A 22,075-nucleotide genomic window follows, 5' to 3' on the forward strand; every position below is an offset into this window, starting at 1 on the left:
ATATATATATATATATATATATATATATATATATATATATATATATAAATGAGATTACGGGATGTCTAACTGCAAAACATCACCGGTAGGAAACATGACAAATTGCAGATATTCTGTTACTTAAAACTAAGAACCTGACACTCTGCTACTGTGCAGCGCAAACTTTAATTATTCTGTGCTCAAAGTGCCAGGGTAACCTTCAAAAATGGTACATGAATCCCTTAATTATGCATATCAGTGCTGAATGAAACATTAAGCAGTGGGAATGCAGTTCTTCCAGTAAAACCTTCAGGACAGCTGACGGAAAAAATTCGGCTTTCAAACACTTACCTGTTAAAAGCATCCATCTTTTCTCTGTCTCTCACTTTCTCTCACACCCACACACACTTTGAGGTCACTGCGTATTAAGAAACACAAATCTGAATCTTTTGATGGCACTGGAGCTGCCATTAAATCTACATTTTTAACAACACAATCCTTTTAGTGTTGATGCCTGAATTCTGACCAGCTGCCTCTTAGTATTTTCACTGTGAAGGTGTGTACTATTTTTCTGATTCACAACTTTACCTCTCTAACCAATATGTTTAGCCATGCAAGCTGTAAAGCCCTATGGGTGGTTATTGTGGTCAGTTGGTCCATCACTCTGGTCCAGAATGATATTTCAACGTTGCAATCGCCAAAATATATTGGATTGATTGGTGCATAAGTTTAATGTAGTTCAACTAACCTTTGTGTTGTGTGTGCTAATTTGCAAATGCTGTCATTCAAACTAAGATGTTGAACTTGGACACATTACCTGCCGTACATTAGCATATTAGCGTTGTCATTGTTAGCATGCTCCAGGATTTAACTGCTAGCATTTTCAACAGATAAGCTTGGGTAAACCAAATACACTGCCCTGCACAAAACAGCAGATGGACAAAGATGGCAACCAATTTTATGGAACATTTAGCAGCTAAAGAGCCAGATATTTCCCTTAGGAGTTGGTGGAGACCAAAAACCAGAGAAGAAATGGGAGATTTCAATTTGGAATTTAAATGTTGCTCCGAATCTGCTGTGGCGGCAATATGGGGTATTTTAACATATATTAAATAAATAATAATATTAAGACATTTGTATTCCCAAACTGAAGAGGTACTGAATGTTTGGAAGAAAAATAATTACACACAGTTCAGACATGTAATTGTGACCTGCACGAACTCCATGACAGTGTGAACGAGAAAGAGAAGAGAAAGCAAACAGTGAGAGAGAATTTGACTGCCTTACTTCTTCATCGTTGTAGAGACATACTTTGGCAACTCCACTCCCTTTTTGAACATCATCCCATTCCTTCTGGTTTGCGGTTCTACAGTTGACTCTATAGTAGCTCAAATAAACACAGTTAGGTAACCAACGTTACATCTTCACACTGTAATTGGTGATTAATTTTACAATTTAACGTTGCAGAGCTTGCTTTGCCAACTTTAGCAACCTGATGTTATGAAACAGACCAAATGAGATTGTAAGATTGTAACTCCACCGTAAATTCGTTACAGTATAGGCTTCTCATATTCCAACTTCTCATATTCCAACTTGTTTACATCAAAGTAAGATGAACTTACAGCTAAAGCAGAGCCTATAGGAAGAGAAGTCCAAGTCACCCTTATGTGTCATGGAAGGATTTGTCACCGCAGCAGGAGGGTCGGTGTGACTCACTGGGTTTTGTCACGGAGGTACTGCAGCGCTAACAACTTAGGCCAGACTGACAGTACCCTTGTAGTTGGAGAGAAGGTTAACGTTTGTCAAACGTCACATGGACACTCATAATTGTGCCACTAACTGAGCTGATTCAGCTACTCCGCTGCAGGGAGCAAGGACAGGCTAGGTCTGTCTGCATTTATTATCCACTCTCTCTAAGGACGGGTGCTGATCTAAAGGCCATGGACCAAGTACGCTTCACATCTGTCTGCAAAGCATTTCTGCTGCATGGCGAGATATCCACCATCTGGAAAAGTTACCTTCTCTGCTATCATGGTTTAATACCAAAGAGTTTAGTCGACAAAATAATGTAGACTTGATCTGATAATTGCAAGTATTGTTGTGAACTAATACCATAAGTGAAATTGTCTGTGTTGCTTTCTACTTATCCCCACAGAGTGCTGCAGGGATGATGTGTTTTTATAGGCCGACCTGACAATCTGTGTAGGCCATCCCCTCGACAAAAAGCCATTTGGATTTTAAATTATTGGAAAAAATAAGCTCTGTTGCAAACAAACATTCATGATACTTACGGGTTTTGTTCAGCAACATTATATTCACAAATGAACACCACTTTACATATATATAAACAAACTACACCTCGGTCGCATGACTTTATGTCACCACCACGTAGCTAAAGGCGGACTAGTGTTCGGCATGATGACGTTGAGTCAATTAGCCACTTGTCGTGTCTTGAAAAAATTGCCTTTTTCAAGACACGTAAAAGCTACAGTATTCACAAGTGGGATATTTACTGATGTCCCATGTCGTTATGTCGTATAACCAAACGTTAAAATCGCTTAAGCTTGCGTTAACCACAGACCTTATTCCAGGCATCTAACCAAAAACCCATTTAATAAAAACAACCATTGACTTAGAGACGAGGGAGCCAGGAATGTAAAAGTACTGACTCATTTCCATGTTTTAGGGCTCATTCCTGCGACATTCTACAGAAGAATTTGGTTTTAAAGGACAAGTAAAGTGAAAAATTAGAGATTCGGGGCCTCAGTACACTGCCGTCATTTGTCTTATTATGCTCTTTCATTCAGCTCATTTGTTTTTTAAATACATCAAAACTAGATGAAAGTATTCGCTCCCATTTTTATTTTCACTGCATTTCCTTTTCCTATTAACTTTTTGCTTTTTCCAGAGACCACCCAGTTTTGCTGAGCATTCACTTCCTCAGCACAACGTCAGCCTTTTATTCCTGATTGGTGCTCAATGGAGCAATTAGCAGGTTAACTGCCTTCCTCATAGGGAAACAAAAGCATTATAGATTCATTTGTTGAAACGGTTGATGTTTAGTGCCGGGTAGTTTTGAAACTGCAACCTTCTGATCAGAATCCATCGCTGTCCTTAAGATGCATCTCAAACTACAGACATAACAACACTGTCTCTTTGTGGATGCTCGGTGAACTTCAGTGAGGCTATTAGCAGCCTAGAGGTAGTGATCACAATAAGGCTTATTGGATCTACTCCATCATCACCTTGTCCCCTGACGGTTTAAATGAGGACGTTGACATTAAGCCTTTGTTGTAGGCATATCTTCTATAGGATTAGTATCCCCCTTGGATCTATATGTACACATAGCAACCTGCATATATAACAATATTTATAATATGCCACTTATTCTATTTATATTAACAGTTCTTGATGAGTCATTGTATCTTGTTATATGGCTCACAATGTATTACTTAATTGAAGTGAGCGTTTGACATTTTTATTGAATCTTGTGTGTATTGATTGATATATTTTCCTCGTAACAAAGATATTTTTACCCATATGATTATAATTGGATGATTATGTGATTGGTCATTTTGCAATATACATAGTGAATTACTCATTTCCTTCCTGTGGGTATTTACTTGAGGACCTATAGTGGGTGATTCCAAATGGGGCTCTATTATTTGTATTGCAATCTTATAGATTTTTCTTCATCCAGCACCGATCCCTCTGAGATGTTGTGTATGTGCACACAACTACTCAACCATTAGACCCCTTCTTCGTTCTGCCATTGGTTAGTTTTTACAGTTAAATGATCAAAGTCTTCACCAGACTTCACACGTTCGCATTTTTTTAAAACGGTGCACTTATTTAGTCCTTAAAATGCAATTCCATAAATGTGTGAGTTTGTGCAAATGACACTTTGCGATCAGAAATGGTCAAAAATAACACCAGATATTGTCAAATTTGCAGTCAATGGCTTTATATGTAGGTAGATTTATAAAAACAAACTATTACACAAACAATATGCATAAACATATCGACTAGGTTAAATAGGTAATACTATCCATCACTATCTGTTGCAATTTCACATTACAGGTAGCAGCCAGCATCAACACATACAGTATCAGAGCAACAAAGGGGGACTTGTGCAGTAATACAGTTCACTGGTCTGGTTTAGCACTTAGTCACTTAGTTGGTTAGCAGAAGGCAAGAATAACAGAACCCAGATTCACCTGAGCCTTGTAGCTTCTTTAAGGGAAATCAACCTAAAATAGCCAAATACTAACAAATATTGGGTTTGAAAATAAAGTTAAAAATAGATTGCACATCCAATATTTATGTGCAGGTGCATGAGACGGTGACTGCTTGGAAGGTAAAATGTATGCAAGGGTTATTTATTGCAGGAGAACACAATGAAAGTTAATGCTGGTTTAGTCTTTCCTTTGAGAGTTCTTGTTTTTCAGTGCTTCTTTGATCCTTCATTCAGTTCAGGCCTGTGAGGTTCATGTGTGTAACACTGTCATAATCAGATAAACATGAAAACATGTCATCTATGCATTATCTTGAAACTAGACAGAGTATGTGTTCTTTCTGATGGCAGAGTGTATAGTGTGTAATGCACCGAGATTATAGGCTGTGAGTGTTACTGGATCCAGATGTTTCATCTGGTATATTTTCAACTGCTTATGTTAACTACAGTTTCCTACAGAGTTTGGTTGAGGGTTCTTTACTACTTCTTACCCGTTTCACCTCATTTGTGTATAATTTGGACCTTCACACAATAAACTAACTGGCAGATTTGAATGCAGATTGCACAGGGAGTTACCATCTGTGCTATACGATACGCCAACTCCCAACAGTGTGACTGTAGCCAAGCAGGGAAATGAAGGCACAGAGGTGTATTGTATATCCAACACACTCTGGTGGCTGTTAAAGGACTCGAGCAGGTTGTTATTAAGATGATAGTACAGGACATTGCCCTGATTATGGTCATATCTACATGAATAAAAAAATGGGTGAGCAGTTGTTTAGAATAATCCACATGGCAACAAATGCTGTATAATATAGTATAATGTATGATCAGCATCTCCCTGTGAAGCTGGTGACACAGGCCAAGAGGCAAGACGTCATATAACAGGGCTGTGGTGCAGTTCACTTTCAGTTATAGCAGAGAGAAGATGTAACTACATTCTTGGGTTTTTTTCTGACACAGAAAACTGTTTTAAAACCTTTAAAACATGATTGTTTGGGGAAATGTAGACTTTTGAAGTCAACCATTAACAATGTCAACCAGGGTTTACTTTCACATACATAGGAATGACTGAATGACTATGAACTGATCCCAGTGCTGCTATACAGACATACACAACATGTTTTTATACCACCTCTAATCTTATAACCTCAGTGTGAGTTAGGCATCAATCACCTGCTCTATGTCATATCACCAATGATGTGAACATTGACATGATAATGTCAAGTAGAGTTGAAATTCAACAGAAATCGTTAAGACAAATGTTAAAGGTATAAAAGGATCACTGATGGGAATTTAACTATAGGCTAGCATATAAAAAAAAAAGAAAAGTGCAAAATTAAAATATGATTGACATTAAAAGACTCTCCAAATATCTTGCTCTTATTTTCCATCACCCGGCATCCATAGACTTGAATATATTAAACGTATCTATACATCTAAAAGTGCACACTCGGATTAATTCCATTGTAGTCAACGGCAGATGATTTTTACTGCAGAAACCATGTGGAAAACCTAATATATTGGTAATAACATCAAAAAACTTGATTCCTTCGTCAATAACTGAACTGAAGAAATGAAATCTATATTAGATAAACATTGCAACACCAAAATGGATTTGTACCGTGTGCCTAAGTACAAAAGCTAAAGCACTAAATAAGCTGAATGCACTAATGTGCAAGAGGTATTTTAATGTTGTAGGTGGTTAAATGACAGCCATCAGGTACAGTAGTGGAGTAAAAAGTGCAATATGCCTATGTTGAGAAGTAAAAGTATAAATATTGCAAAGTGTAAATTAGGGTTGTTGCGATATTCCAGTATTAAAGATAACCGTAATATTTAAATTGAACTATTGATATCATGTTAATAATACAAATATGATGTTGTGTTAATAATCCAGCACCTCTTAAATCATTTTATATATACAGGTATGGTGACAGACTCTCTCTCCACCTCCTTACACTCATATTTGCCAAAAAAGAAGACAAAACACATAATAAACCAAGTTAAAGTTGAATTTGACCACTAGCATTATTAGTAATATCTTATTTTTTCAAATGTTCTGTAGATAACGGAATAATATCGTCCTTTTGGCCTTAACTTAATAATCACGTGGTGTAAATCTGATATCCTGGCTGCCCTAATGTAAATGGTAAATCACTTTGCAGTGCCACAAATCTAAATAAACTTAGTTACATTTCACTTCGAAAAAAGCTTAATTGGAAATTGGACTTTCCATAGATTTATTCGTGAGAAGGCGACAATGCTGAAAATCAGCTTTTAGTGTTAGAAAGTAACTGTTTTGATATACGGCTATGTTGCTAAACCCAAACATGTGTTTTGTAAGTACTTTGCGGTGTATTGAATTCGATGCCATGAAGAGGGCTCTGAGTTCCCCCGAAGTAGTAGTCATGAACCAACTCGGTTTCCAGGAGGAAATTAAATGTAGATGATGATTTTTAAGGATTTACTGGTCAGTTATCAGTTATAGCTTACAAAATGGCCCTTAGCTTAAATGCTAGTGTGTAGCTTATTTACAGAAAGAAGAAAGAAAGACGTTTAGTTTGACTGTCTGACTACAATAAAAGTGACCTGGTGAGCACTCGGTAACTCTGCTGCTCTCTCAGATTACATGTTTCTTCCTCCGTTGATGACGTTACCTCCTGGAGGGGCGATGTGGATGGAGTCCAGAATGGGCCGCAGTATCTGGCCAAATGGTCTGGAGATGCAAAAAAGAGATTTGATTGTTTTAGACTGAAACATTACATAATAATTGCACTTTTATTCATGCCTAAACCAACCATGTAAACCCTACTCATACAGTATGTGCGTAACTGCATATTAACAGACTGTATTCACTATTGTTTCCAGTTGGGTTAACAAAGTGTTTTATATCATGTCTTTTCCAAGAAATGCACTTTGTATTTTGCTCTCTAAACAAGTTTGAAATTTGTGCAACTTCATTCAAGATTGCACAACAGTAAATTGACATATGAACACAGAATAGATAGTTCACATGTCACAATAAACCATACGTTCTCAGAGTACCTGAGGGTAGAGAAGCATATAATGAACATTTTAGCTGGTTTTTTTTTTTAAGTGGAAGGACAGCATTACAAAAATTGGAAACAGGCACAGACGACAGACTTGATTGAAGACATTGACAGCTGACAGACTGTGAGTTTTCACACTCACGTGGAGAGGACTTCCGATGGAAGGTCGGTGATGTAGGACGGGATGGACCCGCCCGTCAGGAACTGAGCCACCTCGTTGGTGAAGGTGTTGCAGTTGTGCTCAAACAGACGATACCTGTCACCTCTGAACAGAGGAGAGAATGGAAGAGAGTTAATGCATCAGGTAACAGCTTTCATATATTGTGACTACAGTAACAAGTATGGTTAGACTCGTGAATTTAGCCACACGGTAGGATAAACAAACTTTGAGAACTTATTGGGAGTCCCAATTATTATTATTGGGAATTCTTCGGCTGGATAACAGCTACTCGACCTGTATGTGCCTTCTCCCAGGGAAGAGAGGTAATCCATGAAGATCTCCTCAGACACTTCTGTCTCGCCCAGCTCTACCACTGTGTCTGGAGGCCCCAGCATCGTCCCACCCTGACAAACACACAGCAGGCAAATGGAAAACGTTCACAACATTCACACATTTTATGAGAGCTGTTGAAAAGTGGTCCGATAGTTAAAGGAACAGATACTCTAGGCCCATTGTGTTCGAGCTGTTTCTCTGATTTGCATGGATAACTGCTAAAAGATAGATTAAATCGAGGCTAGCGATATTCTGTATTTTTAGATTTTATCCATTTGTATATGTTATTTATTTATATCTTTTTATATTCGATATTTTTCTTAAAAAGACCAAAACCAACCATGCATTTATCCTCTAACAAGTGTTGTCTGTGTAGCCAAAGCAATGAGCCACACTGCCGCACTGAGTGACAAATTCCTTCATTACAATGAACTTTGGGAGCTGAAGTTTACTTTGAGTCAATCCCACATACTTGCTGCCAGAAATAATCACTACAAACCAAACTACACTGGGCAGTGTAGTTTGATAAAAACTACACTCCCCAGCTGGTTAGGAAATAACTTATTTTTGTTAAATGAAACTAAAGATAGCTTTAGATGAAAACATAAAACAGTGGGCGTTTTAGTTTACAGTCCAAAAGAACACTATTAACACTCATTGGTCCACACCCATTCAAAGCAGTATAGAATCAGCCTGTGGCTGTAACTCTTGGTGTGCAGGCATTCTCTTCATGAGCTTGTTCAATGAAACTTGTGAAAGGAGTCAGTCCGCTTCTTACAGACTTACCGGCGAACAGCTAGAGATCCCCTCCCCTCCATAGAAGAACTCATCACCGTACACCACTATGGCTGTGTGCCTGAGAAAAGTACAAAAAGAACACAGAACTAAATTCAGATCAGAACAATATTACCTGGATTTATTTAGAAATTGTAAGTCAGAGCCTTTTTTACCAAATAACAAGCCAGACAACCTAATGACTCATTTATTACACAGTAATGACAGAAAATCTAGCCTTAGATAGACCCATGCTTGATTATTAATGTGAGATTAGTTGTTTTGGGTCTAATTATACTTCACTTTATGATTTCCTACATTTTCTGAAATTACTTTATTCAAAACAAAACAAATAAAAACCACTTAGTATCAAAATGAGAAAATCATTAGACACATTGTCAGTAGCTGTTTTCAGCAGGTTTATATGATTTATCAGGGATTCTAATGCCTATCTGCTCTGGGGTCTACACCTGATGGATCCACACATTACATGAGAAGCAATGCTTTCATGATTTAGAAGGTCAATATTTTAGATCCCAAGCAAGCCAGCTGTCAGAGTAACAGAAAGAAGCAGCGTACCATATACCATCCAGTTGCTTTCCTGTAACAAAAAGGGAAACAGTAGTGAGGTAGATGATCTTCTCTGCAAGCAGCTCCGTGGAGCTGTAGATTACACGTGTATAGTTTGACGTCAACAGCCAATTAAAGAACCATTCCTGAGGATGAACATAAATCACTCACGCTTTACAATATATTTTCAAAATAAATGTATTAAAAAATAACTCGACCTTGGTAAGTTAATCAAAGATCGGTACACTGCACGGCAACAGCTGTATGCAAGCAACGTAACTATGCAAGCCACAGGAAGCATCTCCACCGGGTGTTATTATCACTCATTAGTCCCCAAGGCCCGGCCGGTTGCATCGGATTTTTTATCTGCATACTTACCTAACATGATGGGGCTGAGGCTGCGAGCCATCCCTCTCGATAGATCATAAATATATAGTTGTACATTGTATCGCGTAGCATTCTTGTCCATAATGTAAACCCCAAAATACCTTTTTTATTTTTTATTTTCGTTGAATTGCCAAGCGCCGGACATATAACGGCACAGCTGACTGTGAGGTTTCCTGAATTATGTCATCACGTTTAAGAATACGTGAAACTCTTCCGATTCCACTGCTTTCAAAATAAAATATTTATGAAGAAACGTCCTCAACAACAACAATTGTAAGCTTGAGCGGAAGTTGTCTTATTTTGAAATCAAATGGTATCTTTTCCGGCTTTACACTTGCTCCCACGAAATGACTTGACATTTAGCTGTGCACAGCAGTGTTTGTTGCATTATGTGCCACGATCAAAGAGCTTGTCACGAAGAAATGAGCAACTCATCCCTTCCCTTCAGCTAACATAGACAAATCCCTGAGACTTTAATTGTAATGTAATGCCCCACACTTCAGTCCAGTAGAAGAAGAATAAGAAGAAAATGAAGACGTTCCTTTGAATAAAGGCCATATTATAGAAACGCATTTCCTTCAAACAGAGACTGCTGTCTCGGCTTTTAAATAGTATGGCGTATTGATCAACTAGCAAGTCCTCATAGATATTGGGACACCCACGCGACCCTGGTTGTGTCGTAATCCCTGATGACCACTGGAGGGCGCTGAACACAAACTATTTTAATCTGTGGTACACATTCCGAAGCACAGGGGGGCGATAATGCACCCGAAACTGTGGTTGTCAACCACCACTAGAAATCAAAAGAAGAAGAGTAGTTTGCCACAGCGCCTCATTACCCTGGACCAAAATAGACAGTAGAGGGCTGAGCAGCTGTGACATAAACCAGAAATGGCTTCCACCGGAGTGCTTCCCTTCATTAGAGGGGTAGACCTCAGTGGAAACGACTTCAAAGTAAGCAATATTCAATCATTTTTAAAGCCACCGGTGTTGAGCAACTAACACGTTTAGCTAGCTGACGTTATCTCACAACAAACGGTTTACGGGTGAGCTCGCTAAACACTAGCTTAGCTTAACGTTACTAGCGTTGGGCGTTAGCCAGTTGACAGCTTTTTGACATGGACAACATAGCAGTCTGGTGTCGGCCATAAGCGTCCTGTGGTTTACAGTTGTCTGTTAAGGGGAATGGGTTAGTTAAGGTAACATAGCGCTGCTTCTTTACATTGTACGCGGTTATCTACATACTTCTGGGTAGTTTGTGATAACGTAGCTAGCTCTTGTTTCCAACGTCACGATAGCTAGCTAATTTAGCTCTACTGTTGGCTAACTCTGGCTGTCTGGATTAGAAGCACAACCTTCGTGTCACAACATGTCAGCTTCCTCAGCGTTTAAATTAGACAAGTATAAGGCCACAAACAATGACGTCAGCTAACATTTCAGAGTGACTCAATGTCGTCATACTTGTTGGTTTTGGCACACTTTGCGAGCTCAGTTTGGTAGACTGAAAAAGCAGCAGTGACAGCTGAGATCATCTGGTACGTATTTGAAACATTTTGCGTAATGTTGCTTAACGCTACCTTCCATGCTGGTATGGAAGGTAGCGTTAGTACAGATAAGCTGTATAAATAACTGGTTTATCTATCAGTTAGTGAATGGCTGATGTTCTGATTTAAGGTAGTGTAGAATGACATCATATCCTCATACAAGTTGTGCCCAAGATCATATCGGCTGTTACATCTCAGCTTTCTTATCCTGACTGTAGAAGATAATATAGACTGAACATCACAGTGTCTGCTGCACTTACTCATGTAGTTATTTGTACTGACCCATAATGACGATGAAAATAATAAGGATGATGTCAACTTCTAATTTTGTAGTTGACATCAATTTACTGTTCTCAGTCTTCTGTATTCTTCACATGGTAAATATGCAGCCTTTGATACATTAGGGCAATGACTTGGAAATGATGTTCAACTCCACCAACTCTATCACTATTGGACATTACAAAGAGATATCATTCCTCCAATAAAGTCAATACCAGTATTACTGATATCATTCTCTCTCCTCTTCATGTGTGTCTCCTACCTCTCTCCCGTATCTGTCCTCTGCAGGGCGGGTACTTTCCAGAGCATGTCAAGTGTATGAGCAGTCTGCGATGGCTGAAACTGAACAGGACGGGGTTGTGCTACCTCCCAGAGGAGCTGGCCTCTCTGCAGAAGCTGGTGAGACATTTAGGGCTGTTTGCTGGTTGTATTGGCTTATCCTCACATCTGTAAATATAAAGCTATTGACTCATATCATTTGTGTTTCTGTTCTGTCCTCAAATCAGTCTTCATTATAATGAATGGACACCCTTTAATTCCCCTTTTTTGTTATTGTTTTGTTTTTACCGCTGCCACAATGGTAGTAGTGTTATTTTCTATATTGTCAGTAATGGTAACAGTGTATTGTATGTATTTGTGAAATGTTATTTTAAATGCACTGTTTGTTTTTGTCTCAACCTATATTCATCTACTTTGATGGGCCATTTATTACTGCATTGTTGATAAAACACCTTCTTTACTTGATGTATGGGTAACAAAGGACATTGCATCAGCACATTGGTGCATTTTAACAGCACCTCATTAAGAACACACACAGCCATACTTTAATGCCCAATATCTTTGATAGGATTATCTTATCTAAACCTCCGAAGCTGCAATCAGCCGGCCACTGTTAAAAGCTGATCAGGTGTAAGTACATAAGATTAGTCTGTTATTGTGGCTATGAGTCGCAGTGTCTGGGGTTTGTTTATCTGCCTTGATTTTATCCTGTTTGCAGTTAAATCATTTTATTTGGAGACAAATGGGCATTAGTGCAAGAAGTATATTGCACAGCAGTGACCGGGGCACCATGTAGTGTTTTTATGGGGTTTTAAATAATGCTTTGTTTTGTGTCTGTAAACAAAACCTCTTGTTTTTCTCTTTTTTAGGAGCATCTTTCAGTGAGTCACAACAGCCTGACCACTTTGCATGGAGAACTGTCCAGCTTACCAAACCTCCGGGTAAGTGACACCCACACATGCATAAAGAAAATACACATTGAGCACATGCCGATTTCTACCACGAGCAATAAGAATAAGCACTGCCAATCTAATGCTCTGACTATGGCCTGTTTCTACTTGTACCAATGTGTAGTTATGATAGAGTCCTACATGTTTTTCACTATGTGTGCAGGCGGTGGTAGCCCGAGCCAACAACCTGAAAAACTCTGGAGTCCCTGATGACATCTTTCAGCTCGATGACCTCTCTGTGCTGGTACATAATAATATCTCACAACCCCCCCCCCCCCCTCTCTGCTTATCAAACACTTGAATAGCTTTACACCTATTACCTTCGCTCTTTTTCAATTAATCACAATAACGATACATTTCCTCCAGGACCTGAGTTACAATCAGCTGTCAGAGATCCCCCGGGACCTGGAGAACAGCAGGAACATGCTGGTGCTGAATCTGAGCCACAACAGCATCGACTCCATCCCCAACCAGCTGTTTATCAACCTGACAGACCTGCTGTATCTGGACCTGAGCGACAACAAGCTGGACAGCCTGCCACCGCAGATGAGACGCCTGGTTCACCTGCAGACACTCACACTGAACAACAACCCCTTGATGCATGCACAGTTGCGGTAAGAGGAAATTATTTAGTTTATTTTGTGTTACCTCTGTCCCTAATCCTAAATTCACAGGCCTCATGTTATGCTTAAATCGTTGTGGTACGTTTATTTAGAAAACAAAAATAGGCATTCATTTAATTCTCTGTTTGTCTGAGCAGCCAACTGCCAGCCATGGTGGCATTACAGACTCTCCATCTGAGGAACACCCAGAGGACCCAGAGCAACATGCCGACCAGCCTGGAGGGTCTGACACATTTAGCAGGTATCTCTCTCTCACACACACTCACACACACCACTCTCTTGTTTCTTCCACATATTTAGGGACATTTTCCTTCTTACATTGACTGAGCAATGTTGTACATTTTTCACAAATGTGTCGCTTTGTGTATATATCGTACTACTCTCTGTCTGGGGAAACAAACTTTTTACGAGCATGTGTTCCCTTCGGTCTCCTCCGTCTCTCCCAGATGTTGACCTGTCATGTAACGACCTGACTCGGTTGCCAGAGTGCCTCTATTCACTGAGCAGTTTGAAGAGACTCAACCTGAGCACTAATCAGATCTCAGAACTGTCCCTCTGCATTGACCAGTGGACTCAGCTGGAGACGCTTAACCTGAGCCGCAACCAGCTCACCTCACTGCCCGTAAGGACAATAATAGTTCTACGTCTTTCTCGAGAAGCCATGCTGTTTTTACTACCAGTGTTTAAAAAAAAAAAAAAAAAAAGAAGCTGTGTAGATGGAGTTGTTTCAATATTAAACCACACATTAAATTTGATTCTGTTTGGGTGGTGATCGGTGCAAACTGTCTGTATGGCTGACTACAGAGAAACATGTGAATGTGGGTGAACCAACCCTTTAGAGAGCGATCTATAATTTAGTTTGAGTAGTATTTATATGCATTTCCTTTTGTAATTTGTTTAAAATGTTTTAACGGTTTAAGTTTGCTTGCGTGTCTTCATCCAGTCTGCAATCTGTAAGCTGGCCAAACTGAAGAAGCTGTATGTAAACTCTAACAAACTGGACTTTGATGGGGTTCCGCCAGGCGTGGGCAAACTGTCCAGCCTCACCGAGTTCATGGCCGCCAACAACAACCTGGAACTCATCCCAGAGGGCCTCTGCAGGTGAGTTTGACAAAAAGTTTCAGGGTGCTGTGATTGATGAGCCACCAGTTGAAATCATGCTATTTTCATTCTGCATTGCTCGACTGACATTTTTTATGATCGGCTGATACACGGCAACTTAATATTTGTAATCTCGATTCAGACTCTAACATGTTTCCCTTAAAGACTGAGTCTTTATGAAGAACCATTCAAAGTTAATTTTATCAGCCAAATTGAACAGCTATGTAAAAGTGTCTTGGTCATCTGTACACAACACATTTTGTCACCACACAAGAATATGCGGTTATGTGAACATGTGGTTTTGTGTTGTCTAGGTGTGGCAAGCTGAAGAAGCTGGTGCTGAATAAAAACCGCCTAGTAACACTGCCTGAGGCCATCCACTTCTTGACTGATTTAGAGGTACAATACTAAAGCCACTCGTAAAGTAACCAAATAATACTGTACTATTGGGTAAATGGCGGATTAATGCGGGTTTGATTACTTTGTAACGTGACTGTGACCTCCCTCATTACTGGAGAGAAAAACATTGGACATGTTTTCATACTTTAGACTAAAAGTATGTCACGATAGATGTAAGAAAGAAGTAGGATACTGTTGGGTAAATGTAATATTATGTGACATACAATAATAACATCATGATAATTTTTTTAAATGATTACTGTATAGTGATGTTATAAATTAGATGAAATAATAATAACACAATAAAATCATATAACAGTACAAATCAAGTTTGTTTAGGAAGATTTTTAAAAGATTATATACTGGACATATATAAAACGTACTGCTCTGTAACGTCACAACGCTGTCATCTAATACACATATTTCATTGAATATTACTATATCTCCACAAACTCTTATTGTTAAAAGAAAAGAGTAACACAAATGTATATCTCTGTAGATTCTGGATGTACGTGAGAACCCCAACCTGGTGATGCCTCCCAAACCAGTCGACAGAGCAGCAGAGTGGTACAACATTGACTTCTCCCTGCAGAACCAGCTCCGGCTGGCCGGGGCCTCACCTGCTACTGTAGCAGCTGCTGGAGGAGGTACGTGTATTTATACATCTATAACTGTACGCAGAGTAGGCACATCTGTGCCTTTTGTTCTTCTGGCGGTAAAACAGGTTTTGTTTCGAAAGGCTTAAATCTCTCTCTGTGTGTACACGTGTCCAGGAGCCAGCCCCCGAGATCCCCTGGCGAGGAAGATGAGGCTAAGGAGGAGGAAGGACAGTTCTCAGGACGATCAGGCAAAGCAGGTGCTGAAGGGCATGAGTGACGTTGCACAAGACAAGAAGAACATGGAGGTAAGGCAAAAGATGAAGAAGGATGTCAACACAGCTCTCAGGAACAATAATAAACACAATAGAATTCATTTACATTTTATTTACTAAGAAATCTGATAATTTTTGCAGGAGAACGGGGATTTGAAATATGATGATTTAAAGGTCCGGCGCTGGGACAAGAGTCTAGCGAAACCTCATCTGGACTACTCTGAGTTCTATTTGGAGGATGTGGGGCAGGTAATGTGTGCGTGTGCGTGTGCGTGCGTGTGCGTGTGCGTGCGTGCGTGCGTGCGTGCGTGCGTGCGCGCGCTCTCTCATTTCTTAGCTACAACCCACCAAAGTGCCTCAGAATGTGCCGAATTAGATTGTTCTTTGCATTATTCGGGTTATTTTATCAGTGTACGTATCTCCTCTGTTTCCTCGTCCTACAGGTTCCAGGTGTATCTGTGTGGCAGATAGAGAACTTTATTCCGATGCTAACGGACGAAGCTTTCCATGGCAAGTTCTACGAGGCTGATTGCTACATCATCCTCAAGGTAACGCATCGAATCTGCCGTCATTTACAGGCGATACGTGTCAGCAGATTGTACGGACTGCCATTACTTTGATTATCATCAGACAGATTGGCGTAATCAAACGACACGGGACGTCTTTCTTTTGCGATTTGTAGACTTTCCTGGATGACAACGGCGCTTTGAACTGGCACATCTACTACTGGATCGGCCAGGAAGCCACGCTTGACAAGAAGGCCGGCTCTGCCATCCACGCCGTCAACCTCCGAAATTTCCTTGGAGCAGAGTGCAGGACGATACGGGAGGAGATGGGAGATGAGAGCGAGGAGTTCAGCGCTGTATGTATAAACATAGTGTGCATACAGTGCTAGTGTATCAGGGGGCACATAGAGATATACACAAATAACTAGCAAGAAACTTCTGATCAATCAAAGCTTAGCTTCAGGTGAAATCCTTGTGCTTCAGTTAAACATTTAATCTAACTTTATTATTTTTCTTTTATTGGATACGGTACAGTGACTCTCTATATCAGCATGAATAACCAACCACTGCGTGCTTTTTGTCTCATGTGCAGGTGTTTAACAATGAGATCTCCTACATTGAGGGAGGAACAGCCAGCGGATTCTACACTGTGGAGGACACGCACTATTCTGTCAAGTAAGCTAGAAGGACGTTTTTTCAGAAAACTCATCTTGCATCATTTCCGTCTGTATTCTTTTTTTTTTTTTTAAAGTTGTGTCAAATGTATAGTATTATTAGTCTTTTGCTTTTATTTATTGTAATTTTGTCTGAAAAGCTGCTCAAAATCAAGTTTATTTGGAGTCTGAATTCTTTTTGTCAGCTTATATCTTTCACGTTCAGCTGTAACTAATTTAAATAAGATGCTCTTTTGTCTGGAAATATATTTTTAAACCAGGTTTTAATCATTTTGTGTGTCCATCAGGTTGTACAGAGTTTACGGGAAGAAAAACATCCGGCTGGAGTCTGTACCTGTGAAGGCCTCCTCCCTCGACCCACGGTAACTCTCGCCGCCCTTTCTGCCTTGTACACACAACGTACCCATGTATAGTTTGCTACGCGCTCCCTGCTTTCTAATACTTTGACATAATCGCTGCATTTACGGTAAAACCTGCATTTCATTAGTTCATTTTTTTCCGGCTGCTTTATTGTACCCATGACATCGTGTCTGTTTTCTTTTTGGCAGGTATGTCTTCCTGTCGGACACGGGGCTGAACATCTTTATCTGGAGAGGAGCCAACGCTACTCTCAGCAACACCACCAAGGCGAGGTAGGACACAAATCAATAAGTACCACAAACGTATTAACACTTCTAATGAAAATCTCAAGCTGGTTTCCATGTTACGCTCACAATCTAACATGAAAAAAAACTTGTGAAGCAAAGTGTGCATTGTGTTCATCTTTCAGGTTATTTGCAGAAAAGATCAATAAGAATGAGCGCAAGGGGAAGGCAGAGATTACAACCCTCATGCAGAACCAGGAGCCACCGGGGTTCTGGGAGGTACTGGGAGGACAACCAGAGGAGATCAAGAAACACGTACCAGATGACTTTTCTCCTGTTAGACCTAAACTATACAAGGTAAGTCTTCATACAGTACTGCTCTCCATGACTGACTTCATCCTGTTAACGTGGTCTACAGTAGAAGTATACATGCAGTATTAAGGGAGGGTAGGCGTAAGGCCAACCGGTCAGTGTCGTAGGAGGTGTTTATGGTTCGCTGTTGAGCTTTCTGCTTCATCACAGGCTTGAAGTCATGGTAACTGTGCTTTTTGTTGCTGGCCCATGATGCAGTACGTGGGATATGCCAAATACCAAAAATGCTAAATTGAAATGAACTAATGGGGGAACTGGAAGTGAATAGTGTATTGTTTTGGGGATTTATTAGACTGAATTTGGGGGTTTATCTGGAAGAAATCCTCTTCTCTTGTATTTTCTTTGCCTGCAGAGGTGCTTCAGTAACAAAATGTCTGTGTGCAATGACAGCGGGAGCTCCGCTACATGTCATAACAGACGGCATTGAAAGAGAGGAAATTCAAAACGCAATTCTCTGATGTTTTCTCTATCATTGTCCTGTAGGTGGGCTTGGGTCTGGGCTACCTGGAGCTGCCACAGATCAACTACAAACTGTCAGTCGAGCACAAAGACCACAAGATCAAACTGGACACTTCGCCAGAGATGAGACTGGTATGTTCATCTGCTGCATATTCACTAGAAGGCATGATTATACGACTGAAATAATGCCTCAAAATGTATTTTTCCTACTTCACTTTTTTTTTACGTCTTCTTCCATATTTCCATCCCTCTCCTCAGGTGCAATCTCTGCTGGACACAAAAGGCGTGTACGTCCTGGACTGCTGGTCTGACGTCTTCATCTGGATCGGGAGGAAGTCTCCACGTCTCGTCCGAGCCGCTGCCTTAAAACTGGCTCAGGAGATCTGCTCCATGCTGCATCGGCCCAAACATGCCTGCGTCACCCGCAACCTGGAGGGCACCGAGTGCCAGGTAATACCGCACCACTGCAAACACTGCTGCTGCACACTCGAGGCTGTGGGAAGTAAACGTGTTATGATAGCAAAATCAATAACATCCACTTGCTTTACCTGCTGTTTTGGTCTAGCAGTGTATAAATACACCTTACTGGTTACTTATAGTATAATAAGTGGATGATCAGTCCTGTGCAATTCTGCAAGAAGGAAGAAAGTGTCTTAAATGTCACGTTTTGCTCTTTAAAATGTTTATTTACACCCTTTGAAATACGTTTAGTTCATTTGAGAGAAGGGACAGTGCAAATTATTAAATACACATGGTATAAAATAATAATAAATACATTTAATTAAATAAAATATATATATAGATATAGATATAGATATATATAGATATAGATATAGATATATAGAGATATAGATATATAGATATATAGATAGAAAGAAAGAACAACACTAGAAACAAGCGGGGCATATAGATAGGCGCAGCAAAAAGAGTGTAGTGCTGAGTAATTATTCATTGTTTTCATTTGTTACTGACATCTATAGCTGGAAGGTATTTTATGTTCAGACTGAACAGGAGTAGAATGTGAAGTACTACCTGCATGTTATTATTGTGCATATCAAATCCTGTACATCGGTTAAAAGCTGTTATTAAGTGTATCTTATATTCTGCATATGGTGTCATTTAATGTTAGTTGCTCTTCTTCAGATGTTTAAGTCCAAGTTTAAGAACTGGGATGACGTGTTGAAGGTGGACTACACCAGAGCAGCTGAGACTGTACAAAAGAAGGACAACCTACAGGGCAAGGTCAGTGATACATACTGTATATACATATACATATATATATGTGTGTGTGTGTGTGGGGCCTCCACATTGAGCTGCTTGCACTGTAAGTGTTTGTGTCTCTCTCAGGTGAAGAAGGACGCGGAGCAGAAAGACCAGATGAAAGCTGACCTCACAGCCCTCTTCCTTCCCAGGCAGCCAGCCATGCCCCTTACTGAGGTAACAACACACTCATGGTTATTATTTTCACTATTGATTGGTGAATAAAGCAAACCTCCACTTCATACATATTCATCATTTGTGTCTAGGCTGAACAACTGATGGAGGAATGGAATGAGGATCTAGATGGCATGGAAGGATTTGTGTTGGAGGGGAAGAAGTTTGCTCGCCTGCCCGAGGAGGAGTTTGGCCACTTCCACACCCAGGACTGCTACGTCTTCCTCTGCCGGTAGGGATGAGCAAGGATGTCCAGAATACATGCAAAGAGAACATGCTCCACTGGCTTGAAACTGTACTGTCAAAGTGAGTCATTGTCCTGCACTAATCTCATTCTGCTTGTGTAGATACTGGGTGCCTGTGGAGTACGAAGACGAGGAGAAGGAGAAGAAGGAGGGGGAAGGCGGTGAAGGAAGAAGAGCAGCAGCAGCAGAGGAGGAAGATGACAAACAGCCCGAGGAGGACTTCCAGTGTGTTGTGTATTTCTGGCAGGGCAGGCAGGCCTCCAACATGGGCTGGCTCACTTTCACCTTCTCGCTGCAGAAGAAGTTTGAGAGTCTTTTCCCTGGAAAACTGAAGGTATCTGGATAGATTTGTACACATTCTTTGACATTGTCACGCTTAAAATCAAACTTTTAGCGTAAAATGTTTTACAATTTTGTGCTGAATTGATGACCATAGTCTTTCTTGCGGTTTAGGTGGTGCGTATGACGCAGCAGCAGGAGAACCTCAAGTTCCTGTCCCATTTCAAGAGGAAGTTCATCATTCACAAAGGGAAGAGGAAACAGAAGACCGACTCTGCTCAGCCCTCCCTCTACCACGTACGCACCAATGGCAGCGCACTTTGCAGCAGGTAGATGTAGTGATATTATCACCATTTATTACCAGCACTGTCACTCGAGCTTCCTCCAGAGAAGTCTGGTTTACGAGTTCACAGAAGAGTTTTTTTTTTTTTTTTCTAATCTCTCTCTTAGGACCATCCAGATTGGAACAGATTCCAGCAATCTCAACTCAGAGTTCTGCTTCATTCTCAAGGTTGTGATCTTACAGTAATGGCAATAAAACAATAATTTGTATCAAGTTCCACCAGAGATGTCTCCTGTGTGTCCTCCTACTTTTGTACTTAAAGACCAAAAATGTCTGATTAACGGTATTTGTTTTCTGCAGGTTCCGTTTGAGAGCACAGACAATCAGGGCATCGTGTACACCTGGGTGGGACGAGCTGCTGACCCTGATGAAGCCAAACTGGCCGAGGACATCATGAACTGCATGTTTGATGAAACATACAGCAAACAGGTAAATGAGTATGTGCACATGTGTACCTTAGTTGAGAGAAATACTTTAGCTTCTGTGAAGTGTCTTTCTGTATTTAGATTCTGCATGAAAGTGTATTTTGTCAAATTTCAATAAGTGTGTCTCGTAGGTAATTAATGAGGGGGAGGAGCCGGAGAACTTCTTCTGGGTGGGGATTGGCTCTCAGAAGGAGTACGATGAAGATGCAGACTATATGAAATATGCTCGGCTCTTCAGGTGGGTGAACATTAACTGTTGGTAATATGAAGTCATTATAGTTGAAAGAAGTGCGTTTAGAATGACAACTTAATATGCAATACTAACTTCTCTCCTTTCTGTATCCGTCTCCCCTCTCTCTCTCACATCACTCACCTTTCCTTCGATTGTTATTTCCCCACTGTCCCTCCCTCAGGTGTTCGAATGAGAAGGGTTATTTTTCCGTGTCGGAGAAGTGCTCCGACTTTTGTCAGGACGACCTGGCGGATGACGATATCATGTTGCTGGACAACGGCAAAGAGGTAACAATTGATCATCGATTTATCTGAACGTCCACAGTGAAATCAGTTGGATTTCATCATTTCATGTATTACTGGGTTATTGTTTGTTTTTTTTATTCATTTTTCCTAATTTCCTTGTTTCCCATCAGGTGTACATGTGGGTCGGTACTCAGACCAGCCAGGTGGAGATCAAACTTAGTCTCAAAGCCTGCCAGGTTAGTGACAAACTGCCGTTTGTGTTGATTGATTGTGTTGATTAATGAAAACATTCTTGGCAAATGCTTTCGCTTTACATTTTTGTGTGTGTGTGTGTGTGTGTGTGTGTGTGTGTGTGTGTGTGTGTGTGTGTGTGTGTGTGTATACACGTGTTCAAACACGTTTTGGTGTTATACAGCCATATCCACATCTTACTAATCCTTTTCCTCTCTAGGTTTACATCCAGCACATGCGCTCCAAGGACACTGAACACCCCAGGAAGCTGCGACTGGTGCGAAAGGGGAACGAGCCCCACTGCTTCAGCCGCTGCTTCCACGCCTGGGGAGCGTTCAAAACCACCCTCGCATAGACGAACACATGCACAGAAGCTCTCATACATGCATCAGATTTATTCGCTGCCATGTCATTTTTGTACCATTAGGATGAAGATCGTGATGAGGATGATGTCTATGCCTAACTCTAGCTTTGCCTGAGCTCTGATTGCTTCCCCCACCCCTCAACCCC

General features: G+C 40.5%; 2 protein-coding genes across 2 annotated transcripts; one reads left to right on the plus strand and one right to left on the minus strand.

Moving 5' to 3' along the window:
* Nucleotides 1-3,921: 3,921 nt before the first annotated feature.
* On the minus strand, nt 3,922-9,667 carry desi1a (desumoylating isopeptidase 1a). The gene is made up of 6 exons (XM_031868050.1): nt 9,482-9,667; nt 9,113-9,134; nt 8,546-8,615; nt 7,721-7,830; nt 7,409-7,531; nt 3,922-6,932 (listed from the first exon to the last, which is right to left on the minus strand). Exons 1-6 carry the CDS (start codon nt 9,570-9,572, stop codon nt 6,842-6,844), a joined length of 507 nt encoding a protein of 168 aa, XP_031723910.1. The 5' UTR covers nt 9,573-9,667; the 3' UTR covers nt 3,922-6,841.
* A 644-nt stretch (nt 9,668-10,311) lies between these two features.
* Nucleotides 10,312-22,061, plus strand: flii (FLII actin remodeling protein). Its single transcript, XM_031868018.1, has 31 exons — nt 10,312-10,444; nt 11,602-11,712; nt 12,462-12,533; nt 12,706-12,786; nt 12,909-13,156; nt 13,303-13,406; nt 13,612-13,787; nt 14,109-14,266; nt 14,581-14,665; nt 15,165-15,312; nt 15,439-15,569; nt 15,678-15,785; nt 15,980-16,084; nt 16,219-16,398; nt 16,635-16,717; nt 17,004-17,078; nt 17,265-17,348; nt 17,486-17,657; nt 18,156-18,263; nt 18,390-18,581; nt 19,275-19,373; nt 19,479-19,568; nt 19,658-19,797; nt 19,913-20,144; nt 20,264-20,418; nt 20,540-20,600; nt 20,733-20,861; nt 20,989-21,095; nt 21,271-21,376; nt 21,505-21,570; nt 21,786-22,061. The coding sequence occupies exons 1-31, from the start codon at nt 10,382-10,384 to the stop codon at nt 21,918-21,920; spliced, it is 3,804 nt and encodes a 1,267-aa protein (XP_031723878.1). The 5' UTR covers nt 10,312-10,381; the 3' UTR covers nt 21,921-22,061.
* Nucleotides 22,062-22,075: the final 14 nt, after the last annotated feature.

Source organism: Anarrhichthys ocellatus, unplaced genomic scaffold (genome assembly GCF_004355925.1).
Source record: "Anarrhichthys ocellatus isolate YVR2014 unplaced genomic scaffold, GSC_Weel_1.0 scaffold40, whole genome shotgun sequence".
In the NCBI taxonomy this organism is placed as follows: Eukaryota; Metazoa; Chordata; class Actinopteri; order Perciformes; family Anarhichadidae; genus Anarrhichthys; species Anarrhichthys ocellatus.